Here is a 20,742-nt window from a genome sequence, read left to right on the forward strand (position 1 = left end):
AAGAGTGGACAAAAAATTATTATTATTAGACAAATATGGACAAATAGTGGACAATCTAATGCCATATAGATTTTGTCAAAATTCATACTTAGGGGTGCCAACTTCACGCAGCTGATCGGTGGATTTCTCGCGCTCCACTCTACGGTCAATCTTGAAAAAAAAGAGATTAAAAAGTTATATTTTAAAAGGAATTTTGATGAAATTTTAACAGCGTTTGTCCCGCGACTCTCAGCGAAGCGATGTCAACGTAACTTCATTCTTCGGCTCCTAAGATAGAGCCCATTATCACGCCTTATAGTCCCACTTTACAAACGAGGAGCGAGAGAATTATCGGGTCACGAGACGAGGCATGACGCCAAGAGACGCGGGCGTCTCCCTTCTTCCTCCAGTGCCGAACTTGACGTAATGCCGAATCGTAATATCGAAAAGATTTCGAATTTCCAGCGCAGCCGAACGCAACTCCCAACGCGACTCATTTTTCATTCCGCATCTTTTACGGAAAAGTCCATAAATCCGGCCTCATATCGATTTCGCGCGGCGTCAGCTCACTTCTTTTACAAAGAAAACGAGAAAGTTGTAGATTATTTGACGTTGAACATTGAGGAATGAATATCGAGAGCGAAAGAAAGCTCAGACTATAGGTCTTGCGATCAAAATAACTGCAAATCCCTTTGAGATACGTTTCGTCTATAGAAAAGGTGCCCCACTTTTCCATCGGATCACAATTGAGAGTGGACAGGTGTTCTCCGTGGCTATTACGAAGTCAATCTTTAACAAAAATGAAATACGAAATAGTTTTTGCAGTCACAAACGACGAAGTTGCCGAGTTATTTTTTAATTACAAGCGATGAAATTGTCCAGTTGCGTTCGTTCTCTCTTGAGCTTAAAGTAAACTTCATCTTTTTAACTTTGAAAAGATTTTAATTTAAGAATTAGTTACCAAGATACTACATGGCATTAAAACTTGAAAACTAGGAAAAGTTCCGAAACTTGCTATCACGATAGTTTGAGGAAAAACCAGATCTTTGTTAATGATCATATTAAAATTTCATTTCGTAAAAGCTTATTGCCCTCGAAATTTGTTGCAAACAGTATGACTGTATCAATCTAAAAGTAGCATACTTTTAAATATTGAGATACAAGAAACAAATATATATGCCTTTTTAGTGCTGTTTTATTAAGTAGTATCTATCCCGCATAAAGCTGTAACGTGGAGGTACATAAAGTTGTAATGTAAAGATGGAAAAGTGGCGGGATATCTGTGCCGTTATCTAGTGCTTCTATCCAGTATGGTTTTGCACGTTACGTGCATTACGGGCGATTCGATACGCTGCCGTCCTGAATCTTTAAAGCGCTACGTGTCGATTCGTGTCAAGTGGCTTATAAATGGAAAGCAACGTACTACACTCGCACTCGTTCAATGGCGGATTTATCGATAGGCGGTCGCTTAGGACCTTTAAATCTCGAGGGATTCCCACAAATTATTCTGCGGATATACAATTTCTCTATAAGATAAAGGAAGCGTCACACTAACATTTTTGGCGGGGAGAAATGTTGATTTAAAAGAATTTATTACAAACTTTACCAATATTTATTAATAATTGTTTTTAATAAATTTCAATTTTAACAGAAACGATATAAAATATTATCACACGAAGATATTATGAATTTCTCGATTATTAAAAATATCATAAACGAAGTGTAATTCGGCGACGTTTTTCACAAAATATTGTAATTATTGCGACATTAAAATTAAAGACATTGTAATGTAACATGAAATATCATCGTTTTAATTATTTTCCTTTTTCAATTAACGAATTAATTGTGTTATGATATAAATTCTGCAGTATTATATCGCGCACACGCGTAGAACAGCAGATAATATTCATTTGCTTTGAGTAAATATCGCGTTATCGCCGGTGCGTCAGTCACCAATCGCTAATTACGAAGAGCGTACCTTTAATTATAGGATTAAATTAACGAGGTTAAATAAATGGCAAATTCCTAGAAATGGCGAAAAATAACGGGACCAATGACGGGACAACATTTTCTAATTCTTACCTTGCAGAATTTTTTCAATATTTTAATGCGAATACTATAATCTTCAATTAAAACAAACTCTAGATGAGATACAAATTTATCAATAAAAGTTTTAATTTATATTTTCTTATAACGGTATATCTCAAATATTTCAAAATGGAAGAGGTTTGCCTTTTTTACTTCTGCTCTCAAAAAATTTTTTCGAGAATAGTATCCCTCACATATTTTTGTAGAGGTTTGTTGTAGCCTCTATGACAAGTATTTTTGGGGAATGCTGCCCTAGCGAAACAATATACGATTTTGCCAAAGCGACGCTGTTTCTTTTTCAAAGCTGCCGTTGTCGCCGTGCCGCGTGCTCTGTGAGTGAGTGTGCGACGGGGGAATAAACGAGAAACATTTCCCGACAAGGTTGGTTTTTGCGTTAACGTAAATCGCGTAGAAGCGAAACTTAGTCGAGCGTGCGGTTTTGCTGGCTGGTCCATGCCACTGCGAGGATGCTGGCGTGCGTCTATCCGCGAGAAAACTTCGAGGTGAAAACCGTGGCGGTAAAGCTCCATCACGGAAAATCCAAGAGGAAGTCCAAGTCCGTCCCGGTGAAGGAAAAACTTCCTACGGACGCCTCAGAGACGGAATGCAACAACGGCGAGCGTGTAAGCAGCGAGGTAAGGTTCTAACTCGGTGCACTTCGCCGTCTCGCTTTTCGCTCTGCCGACGCGCGAAGAGAGACTCGCATATGTATGAATAAGTACTTGGGAGCTCGAGATAACAAGGTTGTTTGACTATTCTGATTGTGTATTATTGAAACGTGCGTAGAGCCGTGATTAGAAACGCGCATCAAGAATCATGAATTTTCCAGTGTTATGTTTATAGACGTTCTTCGGGAAAATTATAAACGCTCTGTTGCCAGTCGAGTTGAAAAAGTGACGCTGCGCGACGGAGTCGATCGAAAAACTCATTTACATGTTATATAACATTATTTAAAACATATGCATCAATTTCGCGCGTTGTTAAAGCTTTATCGTTTAAAAGTTTTTTAGTTATTCCGGTCTTAATTAAAACGCACGCATGCCTGAAATATTCTAGCTTTTATAGGGATGATCGGATAAATATTGCGGAAAATCGCCCCGCTCTCTGACTCCTCCGTATTTACATTTTTATCAGCGAGACGATATACCCACTCGCTTAAGCGAGTGCAATCTCCATAATTGCAGGCTTGCCCTTTCTCCGCTTAAGTCCAGCCATTGTACTTTCTACACTGTTACGTGTTCTTACTTTCCTTTGTAAAGCGTTATAAGCGTATACTTATTTCCTTTTAATCTGGAAGTAAGAAAAAGATGCAGTACAGGAGAGAGCAGGAGGCCTCTCGTTAGTTTCATTTGTTACTTTATTCATAGTCCCATTAATCTTCTCACTCTTTCCCTCTCCTGCCGTAGTGTATTGCAGACTGTCAATTTTTACATTATTTAAGAGCTATATAGAATATCTCGAGTAGTCGCGAAATTTCCTCGAACATTTCCTTCTCAACTCCGAACTTATACAAAGGGACTGCAAAATTATATTAAAACCAGTAATCGCGATTGAAGAAGCTTCAAGAGTCAGAAATACGAATTAATTATATATAATTCTGTTTTTCACTCTTTGTCTTTTCGTCTTTCACGAAAGATGCAATGGCGAGTATTACGCTTTCATTAATTTCACGAACGGATGCGCCCGAAAAAAAGAGGAGACCTCAACTCGAGGCGGCCGGCGGCAGCGCCATGGTGAAGCGAACAAACTGCCGATTACGGCTTCTTCCGCGCTACCTGTTTTCAGGCTCCTCGAAATTAATTTTGCAGGGGGATAGTCCGGGGCGGGATCATCCCCCGGGGATTATCCGCTCCTACAAGAATCCGCTTCTATGAGAAATTTCTTTTTCGTTTACGTCGTTCCCCTCGAGGGAACATCTTTTCGCAACTTTCCCGCCCATTCACGCACGGAAACGAATTCTGCTGGTTATCGGCCGGAGAGATTACCTTTTTCCCTCTTCTTATATTTCTTTCTGAGAAGCTGGTCAGATCAATTGCGGACTCTCGGTCGGCGTGAAAGGATTGCAACCGCCCGGTACAATCCTTGCGGTGCGCGCAATTATCTTTTGTCGAAAGTATCCTCGAAGATAAATGGATAAAGGGAATGCGAAGAATGTGAAGAATGTACTTCGTATAAAAATTAAATAGATATCCTCGAGGAGAGTAGCGTTTTTTATGACTTTTACTTCCGATAATCATACTTTTTCATATCAAACGATAAGAAAATAATACTCCGTAAATCGTTTGACGTGTAAAGAGCGCAAATTGATAAATACGTTTGTTTGGAAAAAAAATACTACTGGAACACGCGCGAGGCGTGAAACGTGACGGGTGTAACCCAGAAAACTTCCCGAGCGCTCGTTTTTACGGGTTAAAGTGGCATAATGTATGTATCTCGTAGACTGCCGTATGTATCATAACGGAATGGCGGGATAATGAAATTGAATGGGATCGGAGGCGAGTTCGTTCGTTCGTTCTGCCGGCGGAGCTGTCGGGAAATGGCTTGCTTTTCATTTCTCTTGGCGATCGCCGCGATACGTCCAACGCAGCTCCGCCGCCGCGCCGCGCGCCGTTTCGTTTGCCATTCTCGACCGTGCGCGCTCGCGCAGAGCCGGGCTCGAAACAATTAACTGTCACGCGAGTGAGCGCACGCGGAATGAAAAGAGGCCAGATGCTGGAACGACGGGAGGGAAGGCGGGCGGGCTGGCCTCCTCCCCGCAGCCGCCGAAGGCGTCCGTATTATATTATCTTCCCCCGTTTCAACGGCGCGTTCGTTATTGTTCCGAGCAACGCGATACTTTCGCTGTAACTGCCGCTTCGAGACCGCTTGATTCGCGTCGGGAGACATGGTCGGCGCGCGGGATTGTGTCACGGCGAAGATTAACTTTAACAATAACATATTGTCCGGAGGTATCGATATACGAGAGAGGCTGTACTCGCGCCAGACATATACACCTTGCCCAACTTCCCTCTGACGGACATTCTGATCCTCGTTATCCATTACTTGATTTTGAATTATACACGAGGCTTCCGAACTTCGGAATTCGCGGGGTAACTTTGGATTGCCCTCGTAAGACGAGAGGAAGCGAAAGACTCGCGGTCTTTCATCATTTCTCTTTTATTATCTTGAGATATTAAAAGTACCACTTTTTTATTCCGTGTTTCATTTAAACCGTACTTTATATACGTTTTTTATGCGAACAAGAATATAAAGTGTTACTTATTCGATTTGTGAATATGAAAAGAGACACGTATAATTTATCTGTTAACAATAAGAGCTACGGGCGGCAGAAAGCGGATTTTCCTATTGCGGTCGTCCGCGAATATATTGGAAAGCGGAAGCCATAAGTTTGGCTTTTATATTTTTGCGACTCGCGGGGATGTAAAAACGCAATAAGAAACACAGCGAAAGGGTAAATGTACAAGCAACGCAAGCGCATTTCCGCGAGAATGCATTTTATTTCGAACACGAGGCGAAACGAAATCAAGAAACGAGAGAAAACCCCGGCTCTCTTTACGATCGGTGGTTCTCCGCGGGGACAGCCGGTCGGGAAACCGATATTTTCATCGCGCTTGCTCACCGCCGCGCCGGTGCGCATTTATTTCGCACCCGTCCCGCCGGCCGCGCCGTCCGTCGTCGGGCGCACTTTCATTGACGTACGAAGGTTACACGAAGTCCTTGTCACGGTGGAATTCGAAGGGCCGCACGCCGACCTTGGGATTCTACCTGGTATCGGGCGCGGCGCGCCGCGGCCGGTCCTTTCCAGATGGTGTAGTACGGGAGATGAAACAAAAAGAGGCGCACGAACGCGCGCGCGCACACACACAGCCGCACGGATCGGTCCAGCGCGTTCTCTCGACTCGAAACACACAGTGGGACTCACGCGCCGTCTCGTCCTCACCTCCGATATTACAAAAAAGAATTTAGAGGGTAAACTAAGGATGTAAACTAAGAGTGAATGATCCTTAATCAACGTGGACAAACATCGGTCGCTTATAGTCGCAGGAAGTCTATAAGTTTAATGCAAATGACTTGATAATTTCGGTTTGTCGCATACGTCAAACCGAAGGACCGACGTTCTACGTTTGCTTTGATACTCGTGGACAGTAATTAAGTCAGTCTCGGTGAAGGATGGATAGAATGAAGTACGCCAGTCGCTTGGTCCGCAGATCTTCCGGTTTAAATTCCTTAAATTTCTTTCCCTTCCTCGTGGAAATACGTCAGGACGTATTCTTATACAAAGGAAAACTTCCGAGATAAAAAAATCTCGAGTTTAAATTTCTTTACTTCTAAGTATATTCTACTTATCAAGAGAAATTACAAAGTACTTCATAAATTATACACGCCCATTACATGTCCAACCCGACATATAAAAATTTTTACATTTAGTTTTTACATTTTTTTTTATTTCTTTGATAAGGCAGTGGTACATCTTGATGTAAGAAAAAAAGTCTTAAATTAGTCTTATAAATTTCAGACTTTGAGACAAAAATTTCTCGATGTATTTAAAAGAAAATATCTCCGGAGAATTCACCTGAGCAAATAACGACACAATTCTTTTACATGCCGCGCTCTCCTGCACGGAAGCGTTCACGGAAGGTCAAGAAACAACAACAAGGCCGTTGATCGAAAGCCGATATTCGAGATGTAATTAATCGCCGATTCGGCGCCTTCGGTCGCCCGTTCGCGTACCCGCTCGCGCGTTCCTCCGTCGTCGTTTTACCTTGGCGCACACACATTCGTATATGCTCACGTGCATTTAATCTCGCTGTTTCAGTTAGCAGTGGGCGGGGGTGGTGCTGTGCTGGTGCTCAGCGAGCTTGAAAGCATGGCGGCCAGGCAACAGCGGGAAATCGCTCAGCAAAGGCGCCTCCTGGAGCAGAAAGAGGCCCGCTTAGCCGTGCTTCGAGGCGCACAGGTGAGTCTAATTCTCTCCCATCGCCTTCGTGCGCCGCGATAAAGCGCTATTTGAAATCATACTTCGTAGTTTTGATCGTACAGTTTATGAGAGTTGCCTGACTTGTAAGAATATCAATTCCAAGTCGAGGAATAACGCGAAGTTCAATGACTCTTCGTTCTATGAATTATCATTATGCACGTAATGCAACGTCAACCCTTAATGATCTCGAGCATTCGTCACGCGTTCTCTCTCCCTCGGAAGATCACGGCGAGGGAGATCGATAGTACGCTTGTGCAGTTACCGTTACAATGACCTTCACGACTGAGCAGCCTTGATCCCGAAGAGAGCGGTCTCGAGGAGGGAATGGGTCCCCCCAATGGACCTATTCTCCGGGATCGCGTAATCTTGTTTCGCGATTCCATCAAAGTTGATAATAGCGAATTAAACTCGAAAATAAGAAACTACGAAGAAGCGTTTCTTTTTTGCTCGTTTTTCTCGAGCTCTCGATTCATCTCCCGAAAGTATATCGACGCGAGAATCCGGCTGCAGAAAATCAATAGGTATAACATCGTTGGAATTCAGGCTCTTGATGATGGACAATTTTGCAAAACGCGGATACGCGTTCGCGATAAATGTTACTAAGGTCTTATTTCTCTCCCATTTTAATCCACGCTGCCGTTCACTGCTGCGTGTTAACTGTATATTTATTGTCTATATAGCGATCGCGTTCACGCACTGTTTACCGTTCCAGGAGCCAGCACAGCAGGACAGACTCGCCAGATTGAGGCACAAGCTGGACCAGCAACAGAGCAAGCTGAATCGACTGCGATTACTCAGATCGCAGACGGACCAGTCGCGTGTCAACAATGCGACATTGAGTAAGTCCATTAACATTTCTCTCTCTCTCTCTCTTGTATTCCCCGACCCTTCGACATCGGAGCTGCACGATAATCCCACAGATAAGACCAGGAATTTACCCTTTCTAAGCTAAGTAAGCAATTTTGACGTCGATTTATTCAAACGTACTCTTCTTTTATCTGCGGTATATTGTTCTCTTTGATGTAGAGAAAATAAATTCCGAATCGTTGCACAACAAAAAAAATCATACGTGATGGTTATCGAAGAGTTTACTTGAAAAGTGGCATGTACGGTAATTTTATTCGATGCTTTTCAGCGATAATCTGTATTATGACGTATATATTTAATTAACAGTTAACGATGAAAATTATGAGGGGAAAACCCGAAGCTCTTTATTAATTTGGAATTAATTTGCATGTTCCCTTTTTTATGCGTAAAATGGAAAACCACTTTTTCTAGATAGCTAACAATTTTTTCCGGCATATTAAGAGAGGGGGGGGGGAGGGAGGGGGAGATGGACACGCGGGTTAACGCGACAGACACAAATTTTAATGGAACACAAAAAATTCGTCCCTCTCGACGTTCGTTTTTGTCAAATTGAAATTTTTCAAACGTTCGTCTTTCAAACCTTTCGAATTTGTACCCCCGCGCACCTGTCCACCTTTGTAGAGCGGATTGATGTATCGATGCCATCACTATACCCTACGCTCTGATTCGATTCGTAAAAGCTACGCGTGGCTCGGCACGGCTCGGCGTGTGCATGCCTTGTTAATTGAGCATTGTTCAGATCGTTACGTCTATACGGCGTAATGGAAAACGATAGCTGCGGTTTGCAATGCGACACGTCGCGCCGCGATAATAACTCCGAACGAAAGGGCGAAATACGCTGCGCCCGCTTCGTTACGGATATTCTCTAACGAATCGACGCGGCAGAGAAACGTCGGTTATGCGTCGGCGGCACCTGCGACGGGTGAAAAAAAAGAGATTGTAATGATCCAGGGATCTCTGTCGCGCTTTGTCGTTTAATAAACGATTGCGCGCCGTGGGTGTGTGCTTCTCGCGGACAATGGAGAAAATGCTCCGTCAAAAGCGTTCTCTATAAAAATAATTGCCCTCAAATATTCCGGACGTTTGACATTTAAAATAGCTGCACAATTGACGTAATTTCTGTGAAATGAAAGATCCAAAAATATCTTTATTTTATTTAATTTCATGAGCGCGCGGACAAACGTTTCACGTGTATTCTCTTTGCGATGTTTGATCATGAATATGTTATTAATAATAATAATAATTTTGTTTTTATATTTTTGCCATTTATTTTGTTCGGTATTGACTTAGAAGTGCAATTTTATTTTGTATTTTATCGCGCATCGTTTTCATTTAAAAGCATCGTAACAAAAACCAACCATCAGTATTTCTAATTAAATTTTTAATTTAAAAAGATCAATACAATTTGTTCAAATCTATACATGTGAGAGAGAGAAAGAGAGAAAAGAAACAGAGCAACAGTTTTTTTTTACAATTTTATAAAAACAACGGAAAAAGTGAAACAACTGTAAAAGTCTATACATTATTTTTGACCCTCGAGTCTTCCTCTGGAATAGTATATACTTTGGACTTCTGGCAAGAATTCGCAAAACTTTTCGCGCAAGATTTATCGCGCTCTTATGTCGCGAGGCGATATCTTCGCCCTTCGCCCCTTTCAATTTCTAATCACGACGGCCCGGCCGTCTTATATTGTCTTTTGCAAGGTCTTGAAAGTTTCAGTAGCCAAACTTGTTGCAATTTGCTGCAAGCTCAAATGATCTGGCAAGAAATCTCTTCCGGAAGGCAGGAAACTCCTCCGCCAGCGTACATCTCTTCCCGTATTTCCCGGCAGACTCATACGCAACGAACTAATTTATTATGCAATACACGGGGTTAACCGTATTCGGGGATTTTTCAACGCTCGCGAAATTCATACAAATCTCGTAATACTTGTGTGTAACAAAATAATAATTTTGATATGCAAGAAATCCTGAAAGAAAAGAATTATTGTGTAAAGGAATTTGTAATATTACGTGTCTTGGGCACAATTTACATCCGCGAAACATTGTCATGCAATGCTAAAGTAATGAATACATTTAAATAAATTGCAGCATTGTGCAATATTTCATTTTCTCTCCGTTCACACACATGTAGAGAGAAATGTAGAATATAAGTTAAATTATTGGAATCGAATATATTTCTTAATTCGCTGCGAGATCGCCTGATGGTTCACGCAAGAACGATCATTTCTTTTCAAAATGCGAAATACTTCAACGAAATGTTAAATTGCCGTTAATGGACGTGTGCGCGAAGATATAAACGCCAAGTTCCGTCGTTTGAGCTCCATGCCAATCCATTTTCGTAGATCACCGATATCCCTCGTCGACGGGAATCCATCTCGTTTCGGTAAACGTGATAAGGGAGATTTATCCTGTCTTCACATTGGGGAGCGCGATTAATCTTCGGTGCGGCACGGCTGGCGACATCGACGTTCGAGCATATTTCGAGCCCATGGTAGTCTTTGCCGGTTTATAAATGAAATCCAAATACAAACCAATGGTTCGAAAACCGGTCCGCGTGTGCCTCGCCGTTTCACGGCCGAGAATCATCCCCGGAAAATAAATTGGAAAGATTCGACCCGGGGCCGACCGCGCGTTTCGTTTCCGCGCTACGGTTTTATGGAATGCAATCGTGCGGAACTCGTCCGCGGTCGCACACCGGCCGGTAAATCATTCTCGGACAAGCGCCGAAATATTCGAAACGTCGAAAGCGAGGAAATTGCACGGGCAGGCGGGAAGGAGGGAGGGAAGGAGGGGGAACAGGAAGGTACTCCTTAATTCTTTAACGTGATTCGCCTATATAGAGGCCGCGTAAAATCGATCGCGGCCCTCCCATTGCGTTCTATTTGCCATCAAAATTGAATGAACCGAGAAAGCGAGCTATACACAAGTACTTATATACAGAAAAATAAATATCAATACATAGAAAAAAATAAACCGTTCGCGATTTCGCGACGGCGGGGGAAGGGGGAAAAAAGCGGAAAAACGGCTGCTTGAACGAGCAGATTTCTCGGACGGATCGTTCCTCGCTTGAACAAATATCAATTTCGCTGAGCAAATTACATGTTGACGCGATGCGATCAATTATATATCGCAATAATAACAATCGCGATCGTAACAGTTGAATCCAGCCAGTAATCTGTTGCGTTTAATTGCGCCTGCGAGTTCGTTTGAAACGCAAACCGTTCGACAGGATCCGATCGTTTTAAACGGGCTCTTTTTTTTTCCCCCCTCCCCTTCTCGCCATCGGTTGCGGAATTCGTGCACCGATCGAAACGAGCGCGACGCTCCCCTTTTACCTTTTGTATGTGCACATACGTTGCACGATATTGACACGCAACACGTGTGACCACACCCAGCGGAACACGCTACGCGCTTATGTAGGCTTGCCATAATTTTCATGACCCAATCCCGGACGCGCGAAGGAAAGGGCCGGATTTTTTTTTTCCATGTCAAACAATACTCGGTACACAGGTTATCGCGTAACAGCCACGTCGTTTTGTTTTATCAAATGAATCAATTAAAGGGCATTGCATCATCGCCGATTATAGGAAAAGAAATGCTGTCGCGAAATTACCGTCCGTTTAGTGTAAACCGTAACACGAGAATTCTGATGTTGATTGCTTTCCTGATTTAAATGGAGTTACACACTCGCGGGTTATTATATTTTTAGTGAAGTCTCATAAAAGCTAGTGAATGAAAAGAATGAAAAGCACAAATAAGTGCGGCTACATTCTCGCGTAAATGCGCGTTTCTGCGTGTTAAAAATAGAGATGTGGAAATAGAAATAAAGTGAATAAAGAGTACCGGACACTTTACACGGGGCAGTTTTTTTTCTTCTTGCAATAGTCTCTCCAACGGAAGAGGAATTAAGACCGAACAATTCCAGTCATGAAATTAATAAAAAATATTTGAATATAACGTTGGCACATTTGAATAAAGAAAATTGCATATGTGTTGGACGTTTTAAATCGTAGGTAAAACGCCTGACAGCTATTGGAATCCCGTGGGTTGCTCCGGGACAGTTTCGTACGGCGGCGAGCCCGCCCGTATGCATTTTCATAGCGCATTTTCTCGCCGTTTGACGTTGCGTTGTGTATGCACGATGTTGGTAAATTCGATCAGTTTTGCACACCTCGCGGACCTCGAGTATCGTAAACTCTGCTGCCGTCATTCCGAAATCGATTGGAATCTTAAGGCGAAAAATGAAGCGTGACAAAAGAGATTCCAACCCTCCTCTATTAGTCGCTTCCTGAAACGAAGTTATTAATTTTTTTTTTAAACGAAGCTCGAAGCCAATAACTCGTCCGTAAAATTGTAAAATTGAATGGAAGATTTAACGACGTGCATTAAAGTCTCGATTTTACGCGCTCCCTTCTATCGAGATCTGATGTTTCGCGTTACGGTTCTCAAGAGTGGCGGTGTTTCGCCTCTCTTGACGTGGCGGAATAACATTTTCATATGATTCGCCCGTGTTCGGGCGGTTGACGTGAAGAAATTAAATATTATCGCGCGGAGCGCGCGCGAGTGTGTCGGGGACGTGAAATTCCGCAGCGACGACGACGGCGCGACATGTCATTTGCCGTGCATTTAAGCGACGCAACGTGGCGACGTGGATGAATCTATTGTTTAGCGTCGCGCGCGCGTCGCGTCGCGCTTTATATATCCTATACATATTCGCGCGTGCAAAACGCGCGGACGGCCGCGTTCGATTGCACGTGGCGGGACGTCGCGATCGATGTGGAAAACGCGCGATATAGACCACGCTCTCCAACCGGGAAAGGTCGATACTTTGACAGGCGATTGTATAAAAGCACGGCTACACAAAGAAAGGGATTCCTGTAAACACGCACCGTGAACGAGTTGTAGAATATATCGAGTTTGAAAAATTGATTTTTCATCGTGTTTCGGACGCATCGCTATTTCATTGTTATTCAAGATGCTGAAACATTAAACGTCAGGCAGTTACTCGCCTCGCTTTCCCTTTACCATTCTTTATCCTTTATAATTGCTTTATTATCAGTCGCAACGCTCGTGCCTTTGTCGTATGTCGATAGTAGCGTAACTCTTCGGTATTCGCATGTATTCTTGTGCATTCATACATGTATACATATGCATTGTAAATTGTAAGCCAGAAGCAAGTCTGCTCGATGGATTTTAATTGGTTATGTTTTTGAAAATAATGGAAATGTCTATCTTTTTTTTTTTTAAAAATAGGAGATAAAAAGTTTTTTTGACAGTCAACATTTCGAGTAACGTTGCCATTTTTTGTTTTTGTCATAATAAAACTAAATAAAACTAGATATTTATTTGCTACAGGATAAAGAAGTATATTTATATCGCAGATAAGATAAAGAATGAAGATAGAGTATGTAATATTCACTTAATTACGTAATTATACACCTAATGAAACTTTAATGAGAATAAAAAACGTAAATGCAATGACGTTTGAAAAATGTATTATATGCAGTAAAAAAAAGATACGATGACTCTTAAGTCTTAGCTGACTTTTCTGAAGAATTTTTTTTTTAGAAGAAGTCGATTTAGTCATAGGATATTAAAATTAAGATTGCGTAGCATTCTGTGGTAAGAAAAGAACGTAGAGGTGGCGTAGAATTGTTGAAGATGGGCGAGGCTCGTTTCCGGAATAAGAAAGAATCTGAAGGAGCATTTGGTGGCTGTGAAATTGCCTTTGAATAGACTGACGACAGTACGTGACGTTCGCGAGAAAATGAGTTGGAGGGAACGTCTCTCAACAAGTTTGAGAACGTTCGAATTTTTGCGCTCCTTCGATACTTTTACGAATATATTCGCCCCGCGGGCTTTATGTGTATGTATCCCAAGTGGCGAATGGGCGGGCGGCATGCATAATGAGAGGCATTTGATTTCGTTGGCAAGACTAGCAACGATTGGCTTTCATGCGAGAGCTCTATCGCATCTCTCCTCGCGGTCCTCTCTCGTTCCCATGCGTGTTAAAGCTAACATTAGTTTAACCACTTCCTCTTTAGGGCGTTAGAAAAGTTGAACGCTTTTTTTTCGTTAGACTGAAAACTGCAGTAACGATTAAACGTCTGGCTCTCTTTAGCGCTCGTTTCTCAGTTTCTAACAATAAAAGAGCGAATTAAACTATTAAATTATTTCTTTCGTGGAGATACACGTATTTATATAATTGCCTTTTTGCGTTATATGAAATATAACATCCGAATACATTTGAACAGACCGAAGACGTGATTAGCCGATTCTCCGTCTTTTTCTAAAAATAAAAGTGGAGAAGACAATAAACCTCAATCAACTCTAATTGATGAGACTTTTAAGGCACGTTTCGTCGTTTAATTTAGCGTCAATATCGCCAATATCCATTAAGCTTAACCGTGGTTCAGTTGTTTTGCTAGTTCTTTTTGGATTCCGGCCGACAAAAGGAGATAAAGAGACAATTGAACTACTGTTGAAGTTAATTGGTGTTGGTAAAATTGATTCTAAATTAAATTCAACTCTACGATAAAAATTAAATTACGCGGAAGGAATCAACTTCCGATCGTGCACCCGCGCAAAATATTCACAAATTCGCCCACCGGTCGCCCGCACTTGAACTTTTTTGCGCAACCGCATCTCTGTGCAATCGATGGCTGCGTTATCTCTTTTTAGCATAACTCTTGCTACATTTGTATAATATCCAATGAAAAATTTAATATGAATTGAGAAATTACTCTTATATTGTATAAAATTTAACAAATTCCATGCTAAACGTACTAAGACCTCTTTCTCTTCTACGTTTCTCTTTCTCTCTCTCTCTCTTCTCTCTTTATTGCTTTAATCGTCCATTCGATCAGCAAACTCATTGCCATATAAGTGAACACGTGTCAATCGATCTATGCCAATTGGTAAAAATGCCGATTGGCATGCCGATGGCTTAACGGACTGCGGTCGACAAACAACACAAAAGGAAGCCGAGCCAAATCATCTATTCGGTATGCAGAAGGCGATCTACTCTGCGCAACTTGAAATCTCAGACACTGTCAGAGAATTGTAAAAGTTAACTGTGAAATTTCATTGATTTCACCGTTTTGTGAAGCAGTTAGCAGAAACAATGCATTAGGAAATGATTCGTACTGCTCACTGCTTCTGAATAGTACAATAATTCTAAGGAAATAAACGAAATTAAAGAGAGGAGTTTAACAAAAGACACGAATTTTTCTCTTTTAAATATTTCTTCTTTTTATTAATTACTCGCTTCACCGAAATATCTCATTCTATCGATTATATACTTGGGAATTATGTCAACGTACAATGAATAATTTCTCAGATAATTATATTCTCGAAGAATTAATTGCGATATGGTGTGTTTGAATTAGTACGAGTATCTTTATCATTCAGATAGCAAGCAAGTCTTTATTGAGTTTCGCTGAGCCGAATGTATCGGAAACGTCCATTAACCGATTTCGTATAAATTAGAATCGCATTGACAATTTCGACAACGGCTATGGGATTACCCGGGAAGTAATGAAAGACCATAAAGGATGCCGTTTCTGGGCAGATAGATAGTACTCAGGGAGTCGACCGGGGTACCAATCCCAGAATTCGATAATGGAATTCCAGGTCACAGCAGATCGCTCTGTACGGCCAATACGGAGTTCCGTGTAGCAATATGTGGTTGGTTTAGTGGTCCATCGCGCACGTATAATAACTTTCTAATCTGATACGAAGTACGAGACGCCCGTTGCGCTGCTCGGCGCTTAAGATGAGATACCGGCCGTCGGAATCCACGAAAGTGTATCGCTCTTGGATAAGTCACCCGGGCGATGATTAATGCGCCAGTTAATACGACGTCATCCCCCCGGCGCGTGTTTTCGTAGCCCGTCCGTTGGTGTTTGGGCGCAGGGTGTATATCCCCGGAGGTCCCAATTTATTATATCGAATGTCAAAGGCCACGTAAACGGGGTATCTGCTTTTCCTGCATCAATACCCGACGTATCTAATATAACGACGTACATCTCGCAGTAATATTACCTAGATTTTTTAAATTTCATATATGTCAGTAATTACATCTTAATGAAGATTGGTTATACGAAATAAATAAAATACAGAAACGAGAGTCAGAGAGTATTTATACGTCACAATATGTATAATTGAACAATAAGCGGTTAATACGACTGATATAATGAATAATATTTTTCTAAATTGCTTGAAATGATGGAAAAATAACAATCCTCACAAACTCAATAAAAATAATTCGCCATATAGATTATTTTTAAACTCTATCGCATCGAAAATCGATAAGGATCTTTTCTTATTATAGGTTTCATAAAATGTGTTCTCCATTTGTATTGTTCTTTTTTGTCCTCATTACGTTGTTATTTTCCACTCTTATTATCCTTATTATTCTCATTGTTCTTGCTTTATTCTCATTATTCCTCTTCCGTTCGTTCGTCCGCAGCCTCCGATCTGGACTGCATCAGGGCCCTGTTCAATGAGAAGGAGAAGGAACTCTCGTTGGCCGTGGCGAAGGTCGAGGAGCTGACGCGGCAGCTGGAGGAGCTCCGAGGTCGTCAGAATGCCCCCGCCGGTGGTGGAAGCGCCGGCAGCATCGGGGGCGGCCTCACGGGTGCCACCGGCAATGGACATTTGGTCACCCCGGCCAGCGCCGAACTGGAGAAACTCAGGAGGGAGCTTATGGTAAGCTCGCGCCATCGATTACGGTCTCGTGAGAGCCGGCCTTGTCTCGCGAAAGCGCTCGCATGGGAACATCAGCATATTTGTCTCATTTTCAACCTACGCTAATTGGCTATAAGTACACACAATTATGACATATTTATAGGACGACCTAGAATTTGCGAAAAGCGGCTATATAATACTGCGGTTATACTGTTACTCCGAATTATGAAATTTAATTCTAATTTTGTTCTGAATTTTTTATCAGATGCCCATCAGATATATACGCACTGATAATTTTTATAATTTATTTCGAAATGGTCTCTTTCAGAGCAAAAATATCTATGCTCTAATAATATCAAATATGTAGAGTGTTATTTGTCGTTTAATTATTTAATTTTGAGGTTTACTAAATTATTTTATTTTAGGCTTAACAAAATCAAAAATACAGAATGTTAATATTTAAAAAGTTTTGCTATTGAAAGGAACTATTGATTGATTTTATAAAGGTGTTATTTTATTTTTCTGCTTCACATTTATTAAACATTTAGGTAAAATATGTAATTTATTAATGTCTTCACTTTCTGTGTATGATATTAATTTTATTTTTTGACATGATAGAAACTGTTTTCTTTTTTTTATAAAAAATAGATGTGAAGAAACTAAAAGAGAAAAATACTATAGACAATTATCTCAGTTTTCTAAAAAAATATACATATAATTTTTTTTATTATAATACTAACTATTAATAATATTATACTGGCATGTACTTACGAGTACAGGTTGATGATAATGAATTAATCAGAACGACATTTTTATGCACGCATTTCACAAGAGTATTATAAGATATAAGAAATAAGTCACTGAAAAAAAAATGCGAATTTGTGTTTTCCCAATTTGTACGCAGTATCGCAACAAGATGAACGAACAGCAAAACCAAGTGGTATCTCAACAACGGCAGGCCTTGGCGCAAAGGCAGGCCGAGATGGCGTCGATAGACGCGCGAATAGCTCAACTCCAGAGTCGTCTTCAGCGCAAGAGAGCGTTGAATCAACGATTGACGCAAGTGGGTCCTAACGGTGGCGGTGTTAACAACACGGGATTCCCAGATACAAAGCTCGACGGTTTCAACAACAGTGGCAAGCTGAGACCGGCCGGCAACATCGCCGCGATCGAACCGTATTCGCATATACCGAACGACAACGATTTCAATCTGAACAAGAACGACCCCAAGTACCAGACACTGCCATACAACACCAAGTTCACGATGAACTTCAAGGCTATAGAGGACGACGTGAACAAAAATAAAATACAGCACTCGGCGAGCGCCTCCCAGTTGGGACAGCGGCCGACCTTTCAGCAATACGGACACCAAATCGTTCACAGCCAGTCGCAGTCGCACATTCAGGGTGAGTATCTTACTTGCAATTTAAAATTTAAAACATATATTAAGCATCCGCGCAATTCTTATAACGATTAAAATTACTCGAGATATTAGGCATTTTTTTAATCGAAATGAAATTTAATTTGCCATAAGTGCATAAGTTAATAGCCAGTACTATAAATGTAAAATTTTTAAATTATTAATAGACATAAATCTGATTTTAAACGTGAATCTAATTGCCGTCTAAAATATTTAGGGCAATCTCAATTACTAGGAAGCAATCAACAGCAACAGCAGCACAATCAAAATCTCGGCAACCAGCCCACGACGATTCAATCGAGTTGCAATTACAATAACAATAACAACAACAACAATAATAGCAACAATCTCATCTGTAATACTGGGCACAACTTCAGCCCGGACAACCTGTCGCAAGGTCTTCGTCTTCATCAGGGTCATCAGCATCAGCAGCAATCGCAGACGCAACAGCAGCAGCAGCATCAGAATGGCAATCTCCAGCAGAAGCAGCACAACGCCGTCACCGGCGTTGGCGGTGCATCGACGACGCCGAATCTCGTCGGTGTTACCGTTCCGTCGATCGTGCAAACCACGCAGAACCAACATCGAAATCTGCAGCAGACCGTAGGTGGTCATCAGAAGCCGGTGTCGAGCGTGGCGCCAAGCTTTTCAGTCAAATCGCAGATCTATCAGACCTCCTCGACCAAAATCCATCCGGTTATGCCGCAGACGTTGAGCTTGCTGGGTCGCGGACATAACAACGCGGCGCAAAACTACATCGGTAACAATCAGCAGTTAGCGGCAGCAAATACGCAGCTGCAATCCAGCGTCGGAAATCAGGAAGCGAATTACAGACACGGTTACTCCGTCGCCCAACAGCAGCAGCAGCAACAGCAGCAGCAGCACCCAAATCAGACGACGAACATTCACACGTCTTCCCCGGCGGGAGTATATCAGATTCAGAGTTCGTCGAATCTCGTCGGTCTTCATGGCACCGCCACCACCGCGACGACCTTCGGCAATTCTTCCCAGAAGTATAATCAATCGTCACAAGTGTTGAGTTCCAACGATCTCGCGCAAAACCAGGATCAAATACTGAACAATCAAAAAACCAAATTCGAACCGAGCAAGAGTCAGGATAAGTTCGAACATGCATTACCGCCCAGCAGTAAGCATGAGCAACAGCAGCAGCAGATTAGGTATGATCAGAATCTCACGGGCAAGTACGAGATCCAGCAACAGAGCAGCAAGCACGATCCACCTGGAAGTCAGGCCAAACACGATCAGCATTTGCACAACGTTAAGTACGATCCTGGTTGCCAGAATTCGCAACAGTATGTCAAACACGAGCAACAGCAGCAGCAGCACGAGGGAAGATTGTCGAATAAGTACGATCACAATCCACCGTTCAAACACGATCCTTCGAGTGTCAATCAGTACAAATCGGAGTATAAATCCGAGCCGAACAAGTACGAGAGCGGCCAGAACAAATTCGAGATGGTGTCGGCAAAATACGAACCAAATTCCACGGCGAAACACACGGTCGATCATGTGGCCGCCAAGTTCGAAATCCCGGCGAAAACACCGGACAGGCCATTCGAATTCGACAGGCCGGCGACGAAGAGCAGCAGCGACGGCGAGAGGAAGAATTTCAACGAATCGCGAATAGAGGACAAGACGAAACCAGCATTGCCGCCGAAACCGAGCAAACCGAATCCGCCACCAAGACTGACTCATCACGAGAAGATCGATGTGTCATCGTCCGAAGGGATTAACGAATGCAAAATGACTAACGCAAATCTCAATTCGAGGTTCGTATACTTCTGATTTTTAAATACAAATTTTGATGTGTAGAAACAAGAAAGAATTAGATGCGAGGTCGTATAGTGCACTTTAAAAATTATGATCATACATTACATTCTTACACCGAGCTTCTCGATGATTAAAATATAGGTACTGTATGTTTACTTGCAATAACATTTTCTTTATCAGTTATTTGATGCTGCGAATCTTTTTATTATAAAGAGGTTTTTAAAAATAAGAGCTTCAAAAATTTTAATCATATTTGATCTAGATACTTTATATACAAATTAAGTAAGCTACAACTTTAAATATATTAAAAAGAGAGCTTTACACTAAAAAATTAAAATGCTTACATGTGATTTCTTCTCAAATTTTTTATTTCATTATTTTCAAGATTTTTAAATCTTTATTATCTTTATAAAATATACGTGAAATACAAAGGGTCTTCGTTTCACGTTGTAATTTAAGCACTTTACACTCTCTTCACATCCTTTGTAGAGTTACGAGATCAAGGAATTCATCGAACAATTCGCACGAACTCAGACTGCGGAATGACAAAACGATTACTGGGTTAATTATAAATGTTAATTAGTTCGCGATCGATTTGGCCAGTGAATCGAAGCCTGTCTCGAATAATAGACACCGAAATAGAACCGCGGCTCCGTGTGCCGCGGAGACGACATGGGCCCGCGCTCCTCTTAGTGTTAGCGAGTTCTCCGATCAGTACACGCCAGTGATACACACGATTAACGTGTTTGCGTTTGTGCAGGCAACGATTTCGTGCACGATTAGTCGCGAATCGATGTTCAATTACGCGGCTGTTAGTACACCTGACTGTTGGATGGTTAATGTTGATAGACACATCGAGCGACAGCCAGATCAGATACAATCGTGCAATTTCATCGCAGTTTTTATTTGTCCTCTTCGCGACTTGTATA

General features: G+C 41.8%; 1 protein-coding gene across 1 annotated transcript in view; it reads left to right on the plus strand.

Annotated features, from left to right (window-relative positions):
• LOC105453551 (probable serine/threonine-protein kinase yakA) overlaps nt 1–20,742 on the plus strand; it is a 31,966-nt gene that overhangs the window by 7,188 nt on the left and 4,036 nt on the right. Inside the window, exons 2-7 of the mRNA XM_011695606.1 lie at nt 2,372–2,702; nt 6,884–7,024; nt 7,758–7,884; nt 16,385–16,623; nt 17,507–18,008; nt 18,240–19,812. Coding sequence (XP_011693908.1) covers nt 2,535–2,702; nt 6,884–7,024; nt 7,758–7,884; nt 16,385–16,623; nt 17,507–18,008; nt 18,240–19,812 — 2,750 coding nt within the window. The 5' untranslated portion in view covers nt 2,372–2,534. The remainder of the gene's footprint in view (nt 1–2,371; nt 2,703–6,883; nt 7,025–7,757; nt 7,885–16,384; nt 16,624–17,506; nt 18,009–18,239; nt 19,813–20,742) is intronic.

Source organism: Wasmannia auropunctata, unplaced genomic scaffold (genome assembly GCF_000956235.1).
Source record: "Wasmannia auropunctata unplaced genomic scaffold, wasmannia.A_1.0 LD335998.1, whole genome shotgun sequence".
Taxonomy (NCBI): domain Eukaryota; kingdom Metazoa; phylum Arthropoda; class Insecta; order Hymenoptera; family Formicidae; genus Wasmannia; species Wasmannia auropunctata.